This window comes from Pistacia vera, unplaced genomic scaffold (genome assembly GCF_008641045.1).
Source record: "Pistacia vera cultivar Batoury unplaced genomic scaffold, PisVer_v2 Contig375, whole genome shotgun sequence".
NCBI classification, from domain to species: Eukaryota; Viridiplantae; Streptophyta; class Magnoliopsida; order Sapindales; family Anacardiaceae; genus Pistacia; species Pistacia vera.
In genome coordinates this window covers 53,588-76,908 of record NW_022196196.1, presented here as the reverse complement: position 1 = coordinate 76,908, position 23,321 = coordinate 53,588, and the positions used below count along the sequence as shown (strand labels likewise).

Sequence of the window (23,321 nt, the reverse complement as noted above, 5' to 3'; positions counted from 1 at the left end):
CTCAAACCTAATTAACAAAATGGGATCACTTCTTCTAGACTTATTAAGAATGATTCTGATCTGGTTCATAGCTTATTAAAAGTAGAATGCACCATTAGTAAATTCCTCACGAATAGAAACAGATTAAGTCAGATTTCATCATGATCTAGTGACACTGTTTCTTCTGTCTGAACTAACGAATCCCTTAGATATGATGCAAAATGAATCTTGCTCTATCTTTTTGATCAAAGGTTTCTTTATAAAAAATACGAATTTGGGGCTTTTATTTGATTTTTTTTTTTTTTTTTTTTTTTTAACTGACCAGCTAAGTTCATTTCTTCATCAACAAACACAAAACCAATTCCCTTTAGAAGAAACCAATATAAGATAATTAAAAATCTGCCCATTATTATTATTGAAAAAAAAAATCAATCATAGCGAAGATTTTTTTAACATAGAATAATGCATGGTGTATTTCTATTCTAATACTCAAGACTCTAAATATTTAGTAAAATTTGAGATTATTCTGCTCCATCATCCCTTTAAGGCTTCATTCATCAACTAATAAGAGGCACGGTACAAGGTTTGAATTTGAAATATGAACTTGTATACGCAATGATCAAACTTTATACGGACTTACCACTCACGGCGCCCCAATTCAATTTTTTTTTCCAACGGTACAGCCTAAAGGCTCAGCGGCATCCAAATACGGCGCCCCAATGCAAATTTTTTTTCCAACGGTACAGTCTAAAGCTCAGCGGCATCCAAATGAACAATCTAGAAAAAACACAATATAGTACATGGTTAATTTCAAAATTTCGGTATGCAATTTAGATATTTGGCATATATACTATGTATTGTGGATGGAGAAAATTTCTCCATATTGCTGGGAAGTATAAATTATCATAGCAAAAATTCATGCATCCGAACAGGCCTTTTTACGGCATTTGTAAAACCCTGCATACAAAAATACAAAACGATTAATGAAACAAAGTGAAACTCATGTACACTAATAGTACCAGCTTGTAAATTATCAACACAGGTAAATGCACTTTTTATGAGTTATATGCCAACCACTGCAGACTTAGTGTTTTTTATGCGGCGAAAATTATTAGATCACTGCAGGTGAGAACAGGGTAAAGTACATCGCCCTTTTCCGCTTTAAGGAAAATACACTCACCCCTAAAGATTTCAGGGATATCATCAAACTTTCCCTACGTTTAGTTAATTTAAAAATTGAAAGCATGAAATGACATTACCCCTTAAAACTTCAGAAAATTTGTTCTTTTATTATTATTAAAAGAGCATTTACCTCTAATGACTATGTTAACTAAAGGCAATGATATCTTGGAAACCTTACGGTAGTAATTTGTAGATTTGTTCTTTTTTCAAGTGAAATTAATGAGAAAAAAGGTAGATGAAGAGCAGTGGTGTGATCGACTCAATTTGCAACGGTATTTGATTATTAAAATTTTAATTACAAAATTTTACCAAAAAAGAAAAAAAAAATATCTCCTAAGGCTAAGATGGTGCATTATGATTCTTTTTCAGTGTTCCAACAGAGTCACTATCAAATTTAAGCAGCGAATTCATGCCAAAACCACTCAACCAAATACTTCAAAAGCTGGTATATGTAGCTATAATCTTAATTATCTCGTGATTAGCATTTAGAAGTAACAAATAAAAATACTATGCATAGTGACATACCTCATTAAATTTAAATAAAAGGGGGCGTGAATCTCTTTCCATTGTTGCCTTCTGTACAACAGTATCAGTATTCTGAGACCCTTTACTATTTGATTTCCTAAACCTGGTTTATGACAAAACAAGATTTATCAGGATTTAAAATGGGATTGGCTGCTACATAGCATGATAAACATTTATTCTAGTATGTTATCACTTCCAACCCTAGACACAACAAGCTTTTTTTCGTTGCAAATCAGCACTCAATGCAGATTTACTACAGAGATGATAATAGTAAATCGATAAAATAGTCTCACATCAGATCTACAGGTAACTGGAAAATATAAGCAACTAAAACAAGACAGGAACTCTGCCAAGAGAATCATGCGGAAACAAGGTCTCTACTCCAACTTAAAAGAAAAATGTTGGGATCATGAGGCAGGCCAGCAAGCACACATTTTCCTCAACTTTGCAGAAGTGCTCCAACTACGTTAGTACATACAATGGGTTCAAAGCTGAATACCACTAATAGATGCATCAACAGTCACAATCTCAATGAAGAAATGGTCAATGACTCAATGATAAAATATATAATATTGTGATGAGAGAGATATATAATAAACATATTACAATTATAATCCTTAATTTCCTAATCCTACATTAAAAATTTTACATTAGCCATTTCCTTAATTTCCTAGTTCTCCATCACAAGCCTAAGGTTTGCTATTTCTAGTCGATTCATGGTTCTGAGAAGGAAGGCTTAGACTAAAAGGTATTTGTTATTTAATTACACATGTAATTTAACTCAACTTTTCATTAATTTTAACCCATAAATGAAGTGATTATAAAAGACAAATGAAAAAGGGGGCACACCACCGGCCATGAAAAATATACCTGTCAAAGAAATTGAAAGACCCATTGGATGGCTTCTTCGTGTCTCCAGAACATTTCAATTTTGGATTGGCTGAAGCACTTGTACTGGAATCTAAGGTTGGTGATACGGTACAAGTAATTGGATTTAACATATTTTTTGCATTTCCCGTCATCACAGCACTTGCAGATGCATGATTTACTTTCGCAGACCCAGCTCTAATTGTTTCCGTCCCTACCAAGTCCTGGTTTCCCTTGTGTCCGTCTGTTATATGCACAGGTTTTCCAATGCTTGCTTGCATAATCCTTTGCTTTTCAACCTGAAGTGCAAAATCAATTATTGCAAGGAAAAATAAAATGAAATAAACTTCCAACTGGAATAGCAAAGCAGTGCAGCGACTTTGGTGACACTATTTTTCATTTAGGATTTTTCATTTAGGTGACACTAAATGTAAAATCATTCTCCCTCTTTGAACCACAGAATAACAATCATTACATGGCTACAGAAGATACTCATTGTCAGGTCAAATTTCCCAATGAAAAATCTTAGTATCTCAAAGGCGTAAGAATCTTAGAGCTTACAGAAGGATGTAAGAATTGGAGCTAATACGACCATACAATAATATATTCATAGTTTTCAAAAGAAGCAAAAATTGTCTGCATTGGAAGGCATTGGAATGAAACCCAGATGGATTGCACCTAGGCACATCCTCCCCCAAGTTTGGCACCACAAAATTTTTCCCCAAGTTTGACATATCTTATGCATTTATTGAGGCTCATATGCTGGTAGAAATGGAAAAAATCTTGTTAGGAAATTATGCCCTGTTTGTTTCACTCTTTTGAATCATTTTTCTCTTATCCTATTTGAGTTAAAAAACAAAATATGTGTTTATTTATTTATTGGGATCATTATTGTGAAAATTAATATAAATCAAATAAGATTTTTTCTATTGAAAATGAAAAGAGGTGAGGACTTGCTTTCTATTATTCTATTATATTCAATTCAAAACATTTTTCCAACCCTATTCAACTGAAAACAATTATCTTTCACTCATTCCAATCTGAAAATTAATCCACCCAACACCACCACTGCCTACCAGAAACCACGACCAACGCTAGAACGACGCATGATCAGCCGGATCTGACCGGTCGTACACCGATCTGGCCCTTTCTGGCCAAATCCACCATGGATCTGACCAGAAACGACCAGATCTACAGCCAAAGATCTAGCCGTTGACGGCCAGATTTACGACAGCCAAATTTTGGCCATCATCAAGATAACAATGGATCTGGCCAAAAAAGGCCAAATCGGCTTACGACCAGTCAGATCCAACCGGTCATGCGCCGTTTCGACAACTGTCGGTTGCCATTCAGCGATGGTGGCAGACGGCCAGCAGTGGTTTGGATGGATAGGGGTGTTTTTGTTCATTTTTAAACTTTTATTGTGGGGGGTGTTTAGCTAAATTAACAAATATAAGGGGTCAACAAATAATCTAAATATTTTTAGAAAATGTTTTTCAAAAATGAACTAAATAACTTTTTAGCATTTTAACCAACTTTGATATAATTTTCAGATATTATACCAAATACATTCTCATAATCCTATCCTATTCAATTTAATCTAACTCAACTCAACTTAAAATAATTTTTCAGAATATCATTTTTCAAATAATCTACCAAACAGGTCCTATAGCTTGCGAAATTTCTTTATATTGTACATATCAAACATATTAGATAGCTAAAATCCAATAAGTGACCAAACATGAAAAATTAGGAATTACGAATTGCAACATCATCTCCAGAGGACATATGCCTCAGAGTGCTGGGCAACAATTGCTAAAAGCTTGAATATCCTTGTCAAAGTTAAGGCTTGTGGAGATCAAAACCACCATTTTACAATTTCATTTCAGATTTAGTAAGGGATTCAGCAATAGCAGTGACTAAATTACAACCGAACAGTGCACATACATCAGATATATGTTTACTGCATGGCAAGATAACCTAAAATAAGCAAGAAAAGCTCAGTTTAATTATTTCTAATCAACGTACTCCTTTTGGAACATATATAATGTTTTATAAAATTTCAAATGTGAAATGAAGCTCCATCCAAACTTATGGTCCTTCAAAAATCGCAGGGAAAGAACCCTGTTATATCAATAATTTGTGAGATTGGCTAGCTAGTTCATCATAGGTCTAGAAAAGACTAGCTTAGGGCCTATTTGTTTTTCGCTCTTACGTTTGAATATAACTAATTTTATTTATTCAACATTTTAAAGCAGTTTGTTTTTATCTTATATTTGTTTATCTAATATAATCAAAAGGCCAAAAAGATTAGCTTTTTATCAAAATTCAAAACATCTAAACAATAGTAATGTTTTTTGCCAACAANCAAAAATCGCAGGGAAAGAACCCTGTTATATCAATAATTTGTGAGATTGGCTAGCTAGTTCATCATAGGTCTAGAAAAGACTAGCTTAGGGCCTATTTGTTTTTCGCTCTTACGTTTGAATATAACTAATTTTATTTATTCAACATTTTAAAGCGGTTTGTTTTTATCTTATATTTGTTTATCTAATATAATCAAAAGGCCAAAAAGATTAGCTTTTTATCAAAATTCAAAACATCTAAACAATAGTAATGTTTTTTGCCAACAACACCCTTATTAAATTTATAAATTCCAATCATAATAAAACCCTTAAACGTTATATATTTTAGGTCATCTTTTAGTAATTTTAATTTTTTTTGTTTATAATAATTTTTAAATATTATATCAAAACAATATAATAACACAGTTATCTTTAATTTATATATATTTATTTTGTTCTACTAATAAGGCATATGTATCAAAACACTAGTTTTAAGATATTTACAACATACAAAACCAATAATTTAACACTTATAATCAAACACTGAAAAGAAAAAGAAAAAAAATAAAATAATATATCAATCAGACTTGTATATTTAAATTCAACTAATAGACATATTTAGCTTTAGGACAAAATATGAGTGCGCGCTAATCCCTTTTTTATCTTTTTTGGGTTCTATTTTCCCTCTTTCAGAATCCTAGTTTTGCAAAAGATTATCATTCAGGAATCATTCAACATTAGGAACTACACTGCTTACCTCATGCACCAAGACTTGCTTCACCGGTAAGGCAAGCACATAATGACCTGATCTATATCCCTGTTTAATAAAAGGGAAATGATATTCAGAAGGAAAATAAAAGATAATGACTAAACATACAAGCCATGAAGTGTGAAGAACATTTCGAACCTTGAAGTTAATAAAGTCACTAATTGACGGATCCAAAGAAAGTGTTGAGGCATTTGAAGCTCCATCTTGTCCCAGGTTATTAGGCAGAGGATCAGGTTTCATATTCTTGTATGTTATGGCATAGGATACCATAGCACTAACCAGTTGAGCCAAGTCATTCTTTTCTTTATCCGATAGTAAGTGCAATGCTACCTGAAACAAGGCACCAAAGCTCATTGAGACCGTGGCAATAAGTGAAAGCAAACTGCAATCTCTAAAAAGATATTCCTCTACAAAGAATGAATGAAAAAAAAAATATAAAAAGGAAAAATTGACTGACATTAGCAATGTTGCAAAGGAACTAATAAATACTGTGGTATTAGCTATTAGGATCTAAACATATTTTAGGCTCTGCTTCTCTTCTATCTTGCTTTTTATTTTTATTCATTAATTTTTTTCTTCTTCATAAATGATACACAAGAAATCTTTGGTCAACCTCGTTACATGTTGCANGGAATAGGATACCATAGCACTAACCAGTTGAGCCAAGTCATTCTTCTCTTTATCCGATAGTAAGTGCAATGCTACCTAAAAAAGGGCACCAAAGCTCATTAAGACCGCGGCAATAAGTGAAAGCAAACTGCAATCTCTAAAAAGCTATTCCTTTACAAAGAATGAATGAAAAAAAAATATAAAAAGGAAAAATTGACTGACATTAGCAATGTTGCAAAGGAACTAATAAATACTGTGGTATTAGCTATTAGGATCTAAACATATTTTAGGCTCTGCTTCTCTTCTATCTTGCTTTTTATTTTTATTCATTATTTTTTTCTTCTTCATAAATGATACACAAGAAATCTTTGGTCAACCTCGTTACATGTTGCACGAAAAATTATGAAAAATGTTAGCTGAATATTCCTGTTCTTTTGTTGCACATACCCTTTGTATTGGAACCTCAAACACACAGGGATTGTAGCACAGAGACAGTGACTTCCCTAGAAATTTTAATGATAATAACTACTGTTAGAAGAGTCAGCCATAATTTTTTATTGTTATGGTATGCAAACAAGGTTGTATTTTGTGCCCATTAAGAAATAAATATGGGGTAAAGAAGGTTGGTGTGTCTATAGCTGGCATCTCCTACTCTTTTCTCATCTCCTTTTTTCTGCTCTTTTCATATCTCTTAATTTATACTTCACCATGATAAAGATTCTTCAATTCAAAGTTCTATCAGAATGTAACATGCAATGACTTTTCATCAGCAGCTAAAGTAAACCTGCCCAAAAACTGCATTTATAACCCAGAGCCTGGTTTAGCACGAGCAAACCAGTAATTTCTCTTCGATCAACATATGAATTGCTAACTAGATATCAGGTGGAAATTGCATGAAACTTCAGATAGACATGCTGCCAGAAAAATAAATGAGACAGGCAAATAAGAGCTTTTTTCGTTTTTCCTACTATTTTCCAGTACAGTTTTCAAGTATCTATTAATTGCAATATCACTAAATAAAACAAATAGGAAAAGGAATGGAAATGCAAAAAACTTAAAGAATGACGATGACAAATGTAAGTAATTACCGATCTAAGAGTTGGTGGTGACAGAATATGTAATAATTGAGAAACAGAGTCCTCTACAAATGACTTGCTCGACAAGTGCCTTGAAATATAAGGTGGAATTTTGCAATGCCAAGAGTTAAAAATGTCCCTCTTTTCCATCAATGTTGTCCGGTATCTGAAGATTTGTATACAGTGTGAACCATAAGAAAAAGAGAATCCTCTAAAATTAACTTCCAGTCCTGGTGGACTCAGAGATAGAATTAGGAATACCTTTGATAAGACTTTGGCCACTCAATATTTGGCTTTTGAATTTGAGCGACTAAACGATGTACGGTAATTGCAAGAGGTGGTTGATAAGCTGTAGAAAGGAGAAAAGGTCAAAGCACTTTTATGAGCATAAAAACCAAATTATTATCAACTTTGAAAAGTAAAACTGAAAAAATAACAATTAAAAATAAATTGCACATCCTTACCGTAAAGGGGCATTTGTTGTGTACACATAATATATTGGTGCACCAAATCAGAAACACCAAGGCAATTTAAGCACTTGACCTTCAAATAAAGCAAGTGTATAGTCAAATATCTTGTTGCAATGATAGAACCAGCCAATGTCCAGAATTAAGTCAATAAAGTAGTCATCAATAACATGTGATTAAGACTTACTGTCTTTTGCATCACTGGATCATGATATTGGAGCTGCAAAATGTTTTCATGGATCCCATCCAAAATCACATCATAATCACCACTACACATTCAATGAGCACATAAATAAGAAAGCTCGATTCAAACATAATAAAAGGAACATATTTGTTCAGTGAAATTTCCTACCCACCGGCTAGATATGAGGGAGTGCAAAAAGTCAAATTCATTGGATGTACTGCCACTGGTATTAATAGATTTTCTCAGCCGCTTCACTTTCCGCTTTTGGAAAATCTAGAGAGAGGATTATCTTCGAACATGAGATGCTGGAGATGAATAATAAAGTCACTAAGAAACATCATTAATGGTATTTACTGCTTTACACTACCTCTTTCCAGATATCAAAAGCACTTCTTGACATGTCCTTTCGACCAACCACTTGTGAACTGATTTCCAACTAAGAACCAGCAAAACACATTAGTGCTAGTTGATTTGAAAGAAAGAACTAAAGAAAGGGACGGGGGAGAATGCCATGAATTCTTTATTTAATGGATTTAGATCGCCTTAATTTGAATTGGAGATGACAGCTTATGAGGTATTCTTAAAACCGATGAAGATGCCAGGATGAATAGGCAAAGTAATAAAGTCAGCAGACATTTACTTCTTTTCCTCGATAATGTATTGTTTGGTGTTCAAAGACAAAAGGTGTGGTTCTCAGTTACCACTCGTAAACTCCAGATGGAGCCTTTTGAAATTACAGAACAAAGTTGATGGAACCAAGAGTAAATAAAGATTAGATTAACCTCTTGGTTCTTGTGATAACTAAATATATTCCCCAATAAAATACACTGGATACAGAGGCCAAAATCATCAACTTAATTGCTTTTCTTTCTCCTTTTAACATATTTTTATGGACACCATGAAATACTCAAGTTCCAATGGTTGTAAGAAGTTCAAACAAATGGATAAAACCCCTACGGTCGGGGTTGAGTGGTTAAGACGTTGGTTTTAACCAACGAGTTAGGGATGCAGATCTCCTGGCCCACCTATTTGGGATATTATGTTTTCAAATTTCATGCCTGCCAATGTTTGAAAATCTAGAAGAGGCCTCCAATTTGATCATGAAGTATCCTTAATATTAAAAAAATAAAAATCAAAGAGTGCATTGTAGAGACTTCATTTCTTTGTCCTTCATCTTCAACAGACAACTGTGATAATTTGTTTCTTCCACTAGAGGCAACATATTTTCACCATTTCCAAAAACTTAATATTTTTCTTTCTTGAAATTGACCAACCCTTGATTTTGTTTTCAACACCCAAAAATCCCCAGTCCTTCCTACTAGTTCACCATGTTCAAAATTTTGACCCTGATAATTAAGAAACTGATAAGATATAATATCTCAAGTAGGTGGTCCTTACAGCTTTGAACCCCTAATCTTTTCATTGGAACCAAGGGTGTAATTACTCAACCCAACACTTGGGATTTTGCCAAACTCTTGGCACCAAAATCCTAGAAATAGGTCTAAGATTTATTTGTATTAATATATGAGTAACATGAAGGTCAAAAAAAATTCCTCACCATATTGAGGGTTTCCTTCTTCTTGTTAAGAAACTGAAGAGTGTTCAAGCATGATCGTATATCACACTCTGTAAAGTCAAAACAAAAGGATGAGTAGCATAAAAGAAAACTCAGAAGTTGGAAAAACTACAGCAAAGGTAATTAATATTTCGAACCAATCAGTACAGTTTAAATTGTACGAGGCATATTACTTCAAAGGTGAAAGACAAAATAAAAAAAAAAATCAAAACAATACCATAAGGAGAGATCGCTCACCAGTGTACTCTGCAAGTGCAGTAAGTGCAATAGAACTTGTTTTCATACCTTCCTTGTTACAAATATATTTGAGCCTATGATAATTCAATTTCGGAAAGTCAGTATCACAAATCTTAGGTTATAAAGATATTTCATATCTAAACAAATAAAAAATTCTTTCTAAGAAGATCAAATCAGGATAGGCAGTCTAACATACAATATACCAAAAAGCAATTTATCCAATAAGTCATATTTACTTGTCATAACATGATACATGACAATAATAACTAGATGTATTTATTTACAATACACACTTAGCACAAGTATAGTAAATATAAATGTACAAATTAAGCATTTCTATCTATTTTTAACTCAACTAGCTACAGAGTTCTTCTCCAATCACTTGATAATTAAGTTTTCCCCCAGAACACAAAAGAGAAGAAAAACGGAATAAGTAATAAAATTCTGTAAAATATCTCAAATCACTTGACAATTGGCTGTCTCTGACCTTCCATTAGCAATCGTTACTGTGAAGGAGGCAACACAGTTTCTGACATATCTTCAACAAGGATACAGTTCAAACATCAAAACCAATACTCATGCATGGCTAAGCTTTGAGAATAGCCATTTTCCATTTAAAGAACCTTATATAAAGTGCTTAGGACCAATGGCACATCATTGATTTTCTTTTTAGATGTAACAAAGTTGAAAATATAGACTTTCTATTAAAACTGTAATGAAAAAGAACTTGTTGAAATGATGATAGGTTAAAAAAAATTATAGCATTTCCAATTTCCATATCTCCCAACTGTTGCCACCATGTGAAAGAGAAAAGGGAGGAGGATGTGCAGATCTAGACTAACATAAATCCCGTACCAATAGAGAGAGGATAATGGAGCTAAATTTTAATCCTTCAATTTACAACTTGCCTCAAATAAAAGAACACCTTTCAAAATTAAACTCAACCCAGCCTTGCTATAAGTTCTTATCTTTACTTTTTAGAGATAACTGTGGACATTTATCAAAATTTTTGTTTGTTGAAAAGTTATATTTCAGTAACATACGATATGAGCTTATGATTTGTTCATATCTTTAGGTCTATAACTGATTAGAGTTATATAATCTAAAATACCAGTCAAATAAATATTGATGTTTCCAATTTCAGTACAGTGAGATAGATGTTTCCATAGACACACACACACATTACTTGAATGCATTCTTACGAAGATCACTGATGCGGAAAATCTCTGCCAAGTTTCCACACCATGAGAAAAGAAACATATGATGCAACTAAAACAGAGCAACAATCACAACCAGATATGTTATATCCAATCAGGAATTCATCCGGTGACTTCATGATCACCAAAGAATATCCAAAAAGTATCAAGCATTTCCAACCAGATCCATGAAATTACTTGCAGCAAATTCTTACCTGCTTACCACACGGCTCAGTGTTGGTTGAATAAATACATGAACCCTGTAAAGAAAAGCACTAAGTTTTCAAGAGACACTTTAAAATTTAACAAAACGATTATAATGTTTCTGTGAATAGTTGTTATACACTATAGATATTTGGAACAAAACATTGTTCAATCTAAACAGAAAAAACCCATATATACCAAGCACAAAAGACATGATTAAAGCCAGTGTCTAAATGTAGTAGCACTAGTTATTGTTGTTGCTAATATTAACCATTAAAGAAGAAAAATGAAATAATTTATTTAGGAAAACTTACAGAAACGAGATTTTACAAAACTTGCTCCTTTAACATTTTGTTTAACAAAGCGCATTCCTAGCATCCACTGAATATAGTGCATTCATAACATTCAATAAATTACCAAACAAATACTTAGCAGCAAAAGTCAGAAACTTCTAACCAATGTGGAGAATTGGAAAACCACTAGGATAACATTCTTAATTGCTCCTTCTCCCAATATGAGACTCTCTTTACATCTACCTGTCTCTTTGTGTGTGTATGTGCATGCACATTTGTTATGATTTAACTGATTACAAAGAATACTTACTGGGCTATCTGACGCAACTGTCGCAAGGCAGGTGCATACAGGTCATTGCATATGCAAATTACCTAGGCAGAACACCCATTATCATGCACAGGGAAATTTTGCAATCAAGAACACATCATTATGAACATTTCAAACTCACAGGTCTTAAAAGTGATGCAGCTTTATGCCCCTTTTTTGAGGATATTCTTCCTGACTGCTCTTCTTTAGTAACATTTTCCTTCCCAGCATGAGACTTCCTTTCAGCAGACACCTAAATGGAAAATTATTAATTGAAATTCAAAAGTTGTAAATTAGCGTTTCCATTGAGATATGAAATCAGAATTACTTATTAATCACACAAAATACCCGCATAGTCATTTCTGACTAATGTGTCCAAGTTAATGCGTTAAAACCTATAAGCTTTTACTGCAAAAATCAAAGCAGAACCACCCCACTTCAAAAAGATAATGAAAATAAGAACATGTTAAAAAAGAAGTACTAATATTGTTTGATATCAACTATGCAGTTCACCACCCCACTGGCCATTATAGATCTTCTTTATATCCTACCGTCTGGACCATTCCAGAAGCCTGATTTAGGGTGTGAACGCATGTAAATCATGTTTAAGTCATTCACTAACAAGCTTCACAGGTCAACAGCAGGATTTTGCTACATAATTTTCTAGGTTTACTAGTCCACAGTATAATCACAGTAGAAAAGTTAATTCTTCTTCTATCACTCAACTTTTGTTGTATGATGAATGAAAGTACAAAAACCATCAAGTCCATCTATTGTGCAAAAGGAAAAAATTATACCAGCAAGGGAAAATCATATTTAAGTTATACCTTAAGATAATTTTCACCAACAGGTTTCACTAATAAGCAAAGTTTAAAATTAAGATTTTGGTAGATATTTTTCTAAGTTTACTAGTATGCTATGTAACCATGGTAGTAAAGTTAATCCTTCTTCTACCATTCAACTTTCTTAGTCTGATAAATGGAAGTACAAGAAACCATCAAGTCCATCTAACATGCAATAAAGAAAACAAATACTAACAACTTTGTTGGAAATGAGAGTATTGGAAAAAATGGAGCTGATTATTAGATAAACCAAGTGAAATAAGTGCTGCCCGTAAAAGACTTCATAAAATAATAAGACATCAATTGTAGGAACAAGTACCATCTTCAAAATAACCTCCACAGCACCCTTGCCATCGCTAAGAGCTCCATCTATTTCATCAATGACCTATAGAAAATCAAATAGGTGTTTTCTCTGCGTTCCATACAACAAAAACCAAAAGAAAAATTGTGGAAAAATAAAACCAACCAAACATTTGGGTCTTGAGTCAGCCATAACAGAATCCATCTGAACCACGTCAAGGATTTTAGCTTCAATAGTTGATGATGACCGATCATCACTAGCATTAACCTACAAAACCAAAGAGTATGAATAATATGTGAGAAATAGAATGAGAAGTGTATCTACATAAATCCATTATACATCAGTGCTGAAAGCAATGCTACATGATGAGGTAAAGATAATGTGTTCCAGCATCTTACTTCAGGGTAATATCTGCTATAAAATCCTAGGTGCCTGATAGTTAGAAAATACCTCCTATGATGTAATTTATATAATTGTAAGAGGACAAACAAACAAACAAACAAATACATAGATGTTTACAAATACACATTTTTGCATATAATTATTGTTCAAAATCACAGCCTTGCCAATATTGTTAAAAATTGGACAATATTGCACAATGCACATAATATTTTTAAAAGCCAAGCACCCAACCGTTCTTAGGTTGCCACACTTTAAGTGTCAATTTGATATTCCTCCTCTAAAAGTTTGTCATATTATTCTATACCATCCTTGGTTATTTGATTATAAGTTCCAACATGATGCCTTCTCACTGTGGTCAAATAGAGAAAGGTTGTGCCATCAAAGATCTCCGACTTGCAAAATTAAAAGAAGTAGTCAAATCTCTCATCAAATGCCTAAAGTAGTTAACGTGCTGGTTTGATGGGTTGCACACCTAACTAGCCAAAGCGTATATCACACTCTGTAAAGTCAAAACAAAAGGATGAGTAGCATAAAGGAAAACTCATAGGTTGGAAAAACTACAGCAAAGGTAATTAATATTTCAAACCAATCAGTACAGTTCAAATTGTACGAGGCATATTACTTCAAAGGTGAAAGACAAAATAAAAAAAAAAATCAAAACAATACCATAAGGAGAGATCGCTCACCAGTGTACTCTGCAAGTGCAGTAAGTGCAATAGAACTTGTTTTCATACCTTCCTTGTTACAAATATATTTGAGCCTATGATAATTCAATTTCGGAAAGTCAGTATCACAAATCTTAGGCTATACAGATATTTCATATCTAAACAAATAAAAAATTCTTTCTAAGAAGATCAAATCAGGATAGGCAGTCTAACATACAATATACCAAAAAGCAATTTATCCAATAAGTCATATTTACTTGTCATAACATGATACATGACAATAATAACTAGATGTATTTATTTACAATACACACTTAGCACAAGTATAGTAAATATAAATGTACAAATTAAGCATTTCTATCTATTTTTAACTCAACTAGCTACAGAGTTCTTCTCCAATCACTTGATAATTAAGTTTTCCCCCAGAACACAAAAGAGAAGAAAAACGGAATAAGTAATAAAATTCTGTAAAATATCTCAAATCACTTGACAATTGGCTGTCTCTGACCTTCCATTAGCAATCGTTACTGTGAAGGAGGCAACACAGTTTCTGACATATCTTCAACAAGGATACAGTTCAAACATCAAAACCAATACTCATGCATGGCTAAGCTTTGAGAATAGCCATTTTCCATTTAAAGAACCTTATATAAAGTGCTTAGGACCAATGGCACATCATTGATTTTCTTTTTAGATGTAACAAAGTTGAAAATATAGACTTTCTATTAAAACTGTAATGAAAAAGAACTTGTTGAAATGATGATAGGTTAAAAAAAATTATAGCATTTCCAATTTCCATATCTCCCAACTGTTGCCACCATGTGAAAGAGAAAAGGGAGGAGGATGTGCAGATCTAGACTAACATAAATCCCGTACCAATAGAGAGAGGATAATGGAGCTAAATTTTAATCCTTCAATTTACAACTTGCCTCAAATAAAAGAACACCTTTCAAAATTAAACTCAACCCAGCCTTGCTATAAGTTCTTATCTTTACTTTTTAGAGATAACTGTGGACATTTATCAAAATTTTTGTTTGTTGAAAAGTTATATTTCAGTAACATACGATATGAGCTTATGATTTGTTCATATCTTTAGGTCTATAACTGATTAGAGTTATATAATCTAAAATACCAGTCAAATAAATATTGATGTTTCCAATTTCAGTACAGTGAGATAGATGTTTCCATAGACACACACACACATTACTTGAATGCATTCTTACGAAGATCACTGATGCGGAAAATCTCTGCCAAGTTTCCACACCATGAGAAAAGAAACATATGATGCAACTAAAACAGAGCAACAATCACAACCAGATATGTTATATCCAATCAGGAATTCATCCGGTGACTTCATGATCACCAAAGAATATCCAAAAAGTATCAAGCATTTCCAACCAGATCCATGAAATTACTTGCAGCAAATTCTTACCTGCTTACCACACGGCTCAGTGTTGGTTGAATAAATACATGAACCCTGTAAAGAAAAGCACTAAGTTTTCAAGAGACACTTTAAAATTTAACAAAACGATTATAATGTTTCTGTGAATAGTTGTTATACACTATAGATATTTGGAACAAAACATTGTTCAATCTAAACAGAAAAAACCCATATATACCAAGCACAAAAGACATGATTAAAGCCACTGTCTAAATCTAGTAGCACTAGTTATTGTTGTTGCTAATATTAACTATTAAAGAAGAAAAATGAAATAATTTATTTAGGAAAAATTACAGAAACGGGATTTAACAAAACTTGCTCCTTTAACATTTTGTTTAACATAGTGCATTCCTAGCATCCACTGAATATAGTGCATTCATAACATTCAATAGATTATCAAACAAATACTTAGCAGCAAATGTCAAAAACTTCTAACCAATGTGGAGAATTGGAAAACCACTAGGATAACATTCTTAATTGCTCCTTTCTCCCAATATGAGACTCTCTTTACATCTACCTGTCTCTTTGTGTGTGTATGTGCATGCACATTTGTTATGATTTAACTGATTACAAAGAATACTTACTGGGCTATCTGACGCAACTGTCGCAAGGCAGGTGCATACAGGTCATTGCATATGCAAATTACCTAGGCAGAACACCCATTATCATGCACAGGGAAATTTTGCAATCAAGAACACATCATTATGAACATTTCAAACTCACAGGTCTTAAAAGTGATGCAGCTTTATGCCCCTTTTTTGAGGATATTCTTCCTGACTGCTCTTCTTTAGTAACATTTTCCTTCCCAGCATGAGACTTCCTTTCAGCAGACACCTAAATGGAAAATTATTAATTGAAATTCAAAAGTTGTAAATTAGCGTTTCCATTGAGATATGAAATCAGAATTACTTATTAATCACACAAAATACCCGCATAGTCATTTCTGACTAATGTGTCCAAGTTAATGCGTTAAAACCTATAAGCTTTTACTGCAAAAATCAAAGCAGAACCACCCCACTTCAAAAAGATAATGAAAATAAGAACATGTTAAAAAAGAAGTACTAATATTGTTTGATATCAACTATGCAGTTCACCACCCCACTGGCCATTATAGATCTTCTTTATATCCTACCGTCTGGACCATTCCAGAAGCCTGATTTAGGGTGTGAACGCATGTAAATCATGTTTAAGTCATTCACTAACAGGCTTCACAGGTCAACAGCAGTATTTTGCTACATAATTTTCTAGGTTTACTAGTCCACAGTATAATCACAGTAGAAAAGTTAATTCTTCTTCTATCATTCAACTTTTGTTGTATGATGAATGAAAGTACAAAAACCATCAAGTCCATCTATTGTGCAAAAGGAAAAAATTATACCAGCAAGGGAAAATCATATTTAAGTTATACTTTAAGATAATTTTCACCAACAGGTTTCACTAATAAGCAAAGTTTAAAATTAAGATTTTGGTAGATATTTTTCTAAGTTTACTAGTATGCTATGTAACCATGGTAGTAAAGTTAATCCTTCTTCTACCATTCAACTTTCTTAGTCTGATAAATGGAAGTACAAGAAACCATCAAGTCCATCTAACATGCAATAAAGAAAACAAATACTAACAACTTTGTTGGAAATGAGAGTATTGGAAAAAATGGAGCTGATTATTAGATAAACCAAGTGAAATAAGTGCTGCCCGTAAAAGACTTCATAAAATAATAAGACATCAATTGTAGGAACAAGTACCATCTTCAAAATAACCTCCACAGCACCCTTGCCATCGCTAAGAGCTCCATCTATTTCATCAATGACCTATAGAAAATCAAATAGGTGTTTTCTCTGCGTTCCATACAACAAAAACCAAAAGAAAAATTGTGGAAAAATAAAACCAACCAAACATTTGGGTCTTGAGTCAGCCATAACAGAATCCATCTGAACCACGTCAAGGATTTTAGCTTCAATAGTTGATGATGACCGATCATCACTAGCATTAACCTACAAAACCAAAAAGTATGAATAATATGTGAGAAATAGAATGAGAAGTGTATCTACATAAATCCATTATACATCAGTGCTGAAAGCAATGCTACATGATGAGGTTAAGATAATGTGTTCCAGCATCTTACTTCAGGCTAATATCTGCTATAAAATCCTAGGTGCCTGATAGTTAGAAAATACCTCCTATGATGTAATTTATATAATTGTAAGAGGACAAACAAACGAACAAACAAATACATAGATGTTTACAAATACACATTTTTGCATATAATTATTGTTCAAAATCACAGCCTTGCCAATATTTTTAAAAACTGGACAATATTGCACAATGCACATAATATTTTTAAAAGCCAAGCACCCAACCGTTCTTAGGTTGCCACACTTTAAGTGTCAATTTGATATTCCTCCTCTAAAAGTTTGTCATATTATTCTATACCATCCTCGGTTATTTGATTATAAGTTCCAACATGATGCCTTCTCATTGTGGTCAAATAGAGAAAGGTTGTGCCATCAAAGATCTCCGACTTGCAAAATTAAAAGAAGTAGTCAAATCTCTCATCAAATGCCTAAAGTAGTTAACGTGCTGGTTTGATGGGTTGCACACCTAACTAGCCAAAGCCAATTTGGCAAACAGGGTACAACTAATGCATGATCTATAGCACATTTAAAGAAACAATATCCTTTTTAGAAGCCTAGAGCTAAACAATTAGTCCAGCAACAATAAAAAAATCTTTTTGGTCTAAGGTGTTTTTGTAGTAAGGATTGGAAACAAATTATATGTATTGATGAGAAAAATGAGTTACAGCAGTGGACCAGATGTCCAGAACAGAATCTCAAAAAGACACATGCTGTGCAATATAGATGTGAATCAATCTATACAAAAACCCCAGGGCTAGTTAGATATAGATTATAACATACAAAGTTGTATCGATTTTGTCCCCTCAAGGGCTTTTCAATTTTGCAGACGACTGGTCCACTTTTTTATAATTCTTCTTCAATACAACTTTTTCTTGTTTCCCATCAAAAAAATATACATATATGGATAAACTATTGGAGACATGGATGTCTATTGTTTGTCTTTCTTCCTCTTCTCCTAATTATAAAGCTTAAGATACTATCCATGGGGTAATGTTCACAGCACTATTAACTGAAGTACTGTCAACAACTAGTTAATTAAAAATTCTTCAAACCTCAAAAAAATAAAAATATCTTTTCTACACATCTAAATATAAAAATTCTTTGTCTGCAAAGCCATCATACATCATCCTATCAACAAAGAAACTGATATTTAACACATAATAGCCAAGCAAGTAAAGTTACTTAAGATTATTAATCAAAGACAAAAAAGCAAAAACAAAAACAAAAAACAATATGGACTTAAGTAATAATTATTCTGTCAATTGAGTTAGAAGAGACAAAATAACCTCTACAACACGAAAACCACAATGCTTAGCAGCCACATGCGCAAGTGTAGTCTTTCCAAGCCCTGGTGGACCACAAAGTAAAAGGATCTGCAAGGACCATAAGAAGCTGTTACTGAAGACTTCATCGCATGATATAATTGCATCACCTATACATGTGTGATTTAAGCTTGCACTAGAAAAGATAGTTCTACATAGCATGAATAGCAAAATAATTGCAATAGAAGAGTTACTCATCATATGCAAGGTACATAATGCACAAGCTATTAGGCTATCAATTCAAAGCTAGAACCTTTTACTTATCTGTCAGTTAGCTAAGAAAAAATCAAGCCAGTTAACACTATTTTTTTTATTTTTTTAAATAAGAAACTACTGGTAAGCACTATGTTGTATAAATAACTCCATGATCTATATCAATGTAATTTACAAAAAACAAAAAAGAAAAAAAAAAAAAAAAATCATAATAATCATAATTGTGTCTTGATTCCTAAAAGACTAATTCAGAGATCCAACAAAAATCATTTTTAACAATTTTAACACCTTAAAATGAATTGACCAATGTGAGCTAAGCATTCAAGTATTACCAAACACGATATCAAACATATTATAGATGCGTATTATATACTGGAAGGACTGAATAACAGCAAAGAGCATCTAAGTCATCCATGTCAACTATATTATTGGAAACTTCAAAACATTATAAGTCCACATGTAAAACACACAGATGTAGATATGTATAAGATGTGAATTCAACAAAGGACATGAGAAAACGTCTCTAATATAATCAAAAGTAAAGGGAAACATGTTCCATAATTGGCCAATTGTTCCCTTAAGGCATGTTTATGTGACAGGAGAGGGCAGTATAAAAGCAAGGGACTCTATTAGCTTACTTAAGACCTTTGTTTGACATGGTTTTTGCTTTGGACAGGATTGATTGATTTGAGTAAGCACTGTTGTGGGAAGCCCACTAAATAGACCAGTAGGAAGGATGGGTCAAGTTAGTACTATGGGTTCTACTATTTCATTATTACCAATATTTTTCTTTCATTAATTACTTTTAAGTAAACTAATAATTTAAAAATATTCATCAATAATGTATTAGTAAAAAACATAATCACAAATTTACTGTAATTGTTACAACTTAATTTTAAATACAAAATTAGTATCTATTTGAATTCTTTTTAATCTGACTTTAATTCTGAAAAACATGCATTATTAATATGAATAAAAATCCATAATAATTTAAGTCTAATAAACAATTAAATAAATAATTACTAATTATGCTTTAACTAATTAATAATATAATATTACACACTAACCAACTGATAAATAAAATATTTAATAATAGAAAAGTAAATGCCAAATTATTTATTATTTAAATTAGTCTTAATCATATTATTAGATCAATTTGGACTTGTTAATTTTATTAAATTTTGTCCAATCCATACTACAGTAAACGCCAAACAAATTCTATATATAATCTAGTACTATTCAATGAAATCTAGTCTAACCCAATCTCACAGCATCCCAGTTCATCTCCTAGCTCACCATATTAGGCATTCTGGATCATCTCTTTAAAGGTGGCAAGACGATAATCTTCACCAAAAACACTCAAATTTGGTCATAACTAATTTATGAAACCATGTGACTCATGAAAAATTGCTTCTACAAGAGAAATAAATAAGAATAATGGGCATATTTGATGCATCAGATTATATGGTTCATAACAAAAAGCTTTTACCAGCTAGAATAAATATGAAAAGAGGGAATGCTTTAGGAGTCTCTAATGTCAATTTTCCACTTGAAAGATACAAAGCTACCCTGAAATGACATTTATTTCAATATCTAAACATTCCCAATCTTGAGCAAATTGCCGGAAGAATGTACATTAAATTGATGTAATCCACTATGCCAGAGACAATACGAGATATCTATCAACTGGAAACAAGTATGTTTCAAAAATATAGCTGACCTTCTGCTCTGGGGGACCAATGAGCCTTGTGTGCTTATTCCATAAGTTCTGAATGCCTTTTGAATTACTATTTTCAAGCTCCAAATTATCGGAATGTCTGAAACTTCCCTTACTCCATCTCTGTCCTCTGAACTTCCTTGAAAAATTAGAATCATTTAATTTTTGATGTTGAGCAATAGAAGAATGTCGTCTCAAAGCAGACAAAACATCATCAGATGTACTCCTAACTTCAGAGCCAAAAACACAAGAATCCCATTGTTTCAACCATAAGAGGACCTACAGAAAATATATATATATATATATTAGTGAAGGTTAAGTAATGAAGAAAAAAGTTGAAAGAGACAGAAACCTCGAACAATTATATGCCTTTTCCTATTTTGTAAGAATCTTGAAGAGTTTTTACAATACACCTCACGATTTGTCTGTTCATCACTGAGAAGCTCTGTAAATGAATTTGGAGCATACTTGTCCACCCAAAGCTGTTCATGCATCAGTGGTTTTTCTGGCAGACTTATCTCACTTTGATCTTCAGAACTAGAATTCAAGGCCTTCATAAGCAAAAGAATGAATTACAAAGAATGTTATAATACATTTTATGTATTTGAAAAATAAAATAAGAACTGGTGATAACAATTAATAAAACATTTCAAGCCATAAGAAATTCATATATCAGTTCAGCTTTGAACATTCAATCAGCAAGCAACTAAATATTAATAGGGGTCTTAGGAAAAACCAAAAAAAAAAAAAGAACTAGGATCAGAGAAAACTTAAGATTTTGAAGACCTTCTTCCACTTCATCATTAAGTATATGTCAAACATTTTGTCCCTGATGGATCAGTTTGGCGGTATCAAGCTACTACTGTATTCTTGCTTCAGTAAATGCACTTGTAGTCAAAATTATTTATCAGTATGCACTACGAAAGTTTATCGGTGATTACATGATATGTCAAAAGTATACAGAATGCTGATACTTATTCAAACTGCAATACAAAAAAGGTGGCAATCATTGAAGCAAAGCTTTCATATATTAAACTGCTACATGAAGGATTGCCTAATTCCTCATACTCTCGCTTAGTTTTGATAACATTGGTAAAGTCTCAGTAAGGTAATTCCTGTGGAACCATTAGTTCCTTCTTTAAATGTTAATTTCATTTTTCATTTTCACCAATGTAAAACCAAAAGAGAGAGAAAAGGGGGGTGGTTAAGAAAAATACATATCCTTGCAAAGTATATGAGAAACAACTCTCCCAGATGGTTCAATATACAATTAAGAAGTCAATTATTAATTTTTTTTCTTTTTTTTAACTAAATTTCGACACTGTCATGCAGGAAAAATATTGAGGAAAAAACAATGTAAAGCAATTGAGCTAAACGGAAAAGAAGATAATTGAATGTCGACCAGGATATTTGTGATTATACTTAACTAGTGCAAAATAATCACAGTTTCAGAGACAGATATTATTTTGACACTTCAACCAAAACTATTTACTGCAATGTTCACCTTTGCGAAGGCCTCCTGCTCCACCTTTTGTAATAGATTATTAACAGGTTCTGAAATAAGGCCTGCAAAGTTTGTAAGCCATCAATATATAAACCGAAATGAAAATAGAATAACTCCAACAAAACAGTATTTTGTGAATGATTGTAAAACACCGTGGCATTCTAATAGCAATCAGTTCAGAGAAGAACTCTTAAGTCTCATTTGCATGGCAATTTCAAGACAGGAAAGAACTCTAAAAGATTTGGTAATTAAATTATAATTAAAATATTTTATAAGAACATACAATCAAAATAAACTATTTCAGTTTCTTGTTTCTGAAACGACAATTAGAGTCCATCTTGATAATCATAAAATTTATATTTTCTCAAAAAACTTAAAATAACCTAACAAACAAATATTTGATTTTTTTTATAACAAACGATACCGTTTGAGTACGATTTCACATTTAATTTCTTCACTCTCTCCTCTCCCTGAGCCCTACAAATCTTCACGTAAACCCTATCTCCGCCACTCGGCGCCGTCACCGGCAAGCAATCCCCGTCAATCTCGAACGCGTACCTAGACAAGACCTTCTCCTGCAACACAACGGTCGCATCTTCTCTCTCCTCCAAGTCACCGTTACTCTGCTTTGGCGGGGAATACCGAAGCCAATCCTCGTCGTTTTCATTGTCTTCATCATCATTAACAACAATTTTGGTTCTTTTGTCATCGAATTGGGGTTCGGTGTCGTCAATTGGGCGACTGGGAGATTCGGATCGGGTACGCTTGTGTGGAGTGAGTTGGGGCGGCGGCGAATCGGGCGGGTGTTGTTCGGGTGGTTCGAGGTCTAGATATTCGTCGAGGTAAGGGTCGTGGAGGCGGGCGTCGGCTTCGAGTAATTCGAGTTCTTCCGGGAGTGGGATGTCGAAGTCCATGTCCATTGGAAATTTTTGGGAGAGTGAGAGTGATGGTGTGCTAAGAGAGAAA

The 23,321-nt window shown here is 33.0% G+C and overlaps 1 protein-coding gene across 1 annotated transcript; it reads right to left on the bottom strand.

The window, feature by feature from the left end:
• Positions 1–488: 488 nt before the first annotated feature.
• LOC116140706 (chromosome transmission fidelity protein 18 homolog) lies at positions 489–23,321 on the bottom strand. The gene is made up of 23 exons (XM_031426300.1): positions 22,780–23,321; positions 22,356–22,417; positions 21,265–21,402; positions 20,855–21,130; positions 18,886–18,972; positions 17,357–17,458; positions 17,210–17,275; positions 16,191–16,301; positions 16,052–16,113; positions 15,459–15,503; positions 14,048–14,121; positions 9,562–9,629; positions 8,371–8,439; positions 8,176–8,276; positions 8,007–8,088; positions 7,817–7,895; positions 7,614–7,701; positions 7,365–7,518; positions 5,806–5,997; positions 5,656–5,715; positions 2,557–2,852; positions 1,687–1,789; positions 489–936 (listed from the first exon to the last, which is right to left on the bottom strand). The coding sequence occupies exons 1-23, from the start codon at positions 23,273–23,275 to the stop codon at positions 883–885; spliced, it is 2,865 nt and encodes a 954-aa protein (XP_031282160.1). The 5' UTR covers positions 23,276–23,321; the 3' UTR covers positions 489–882.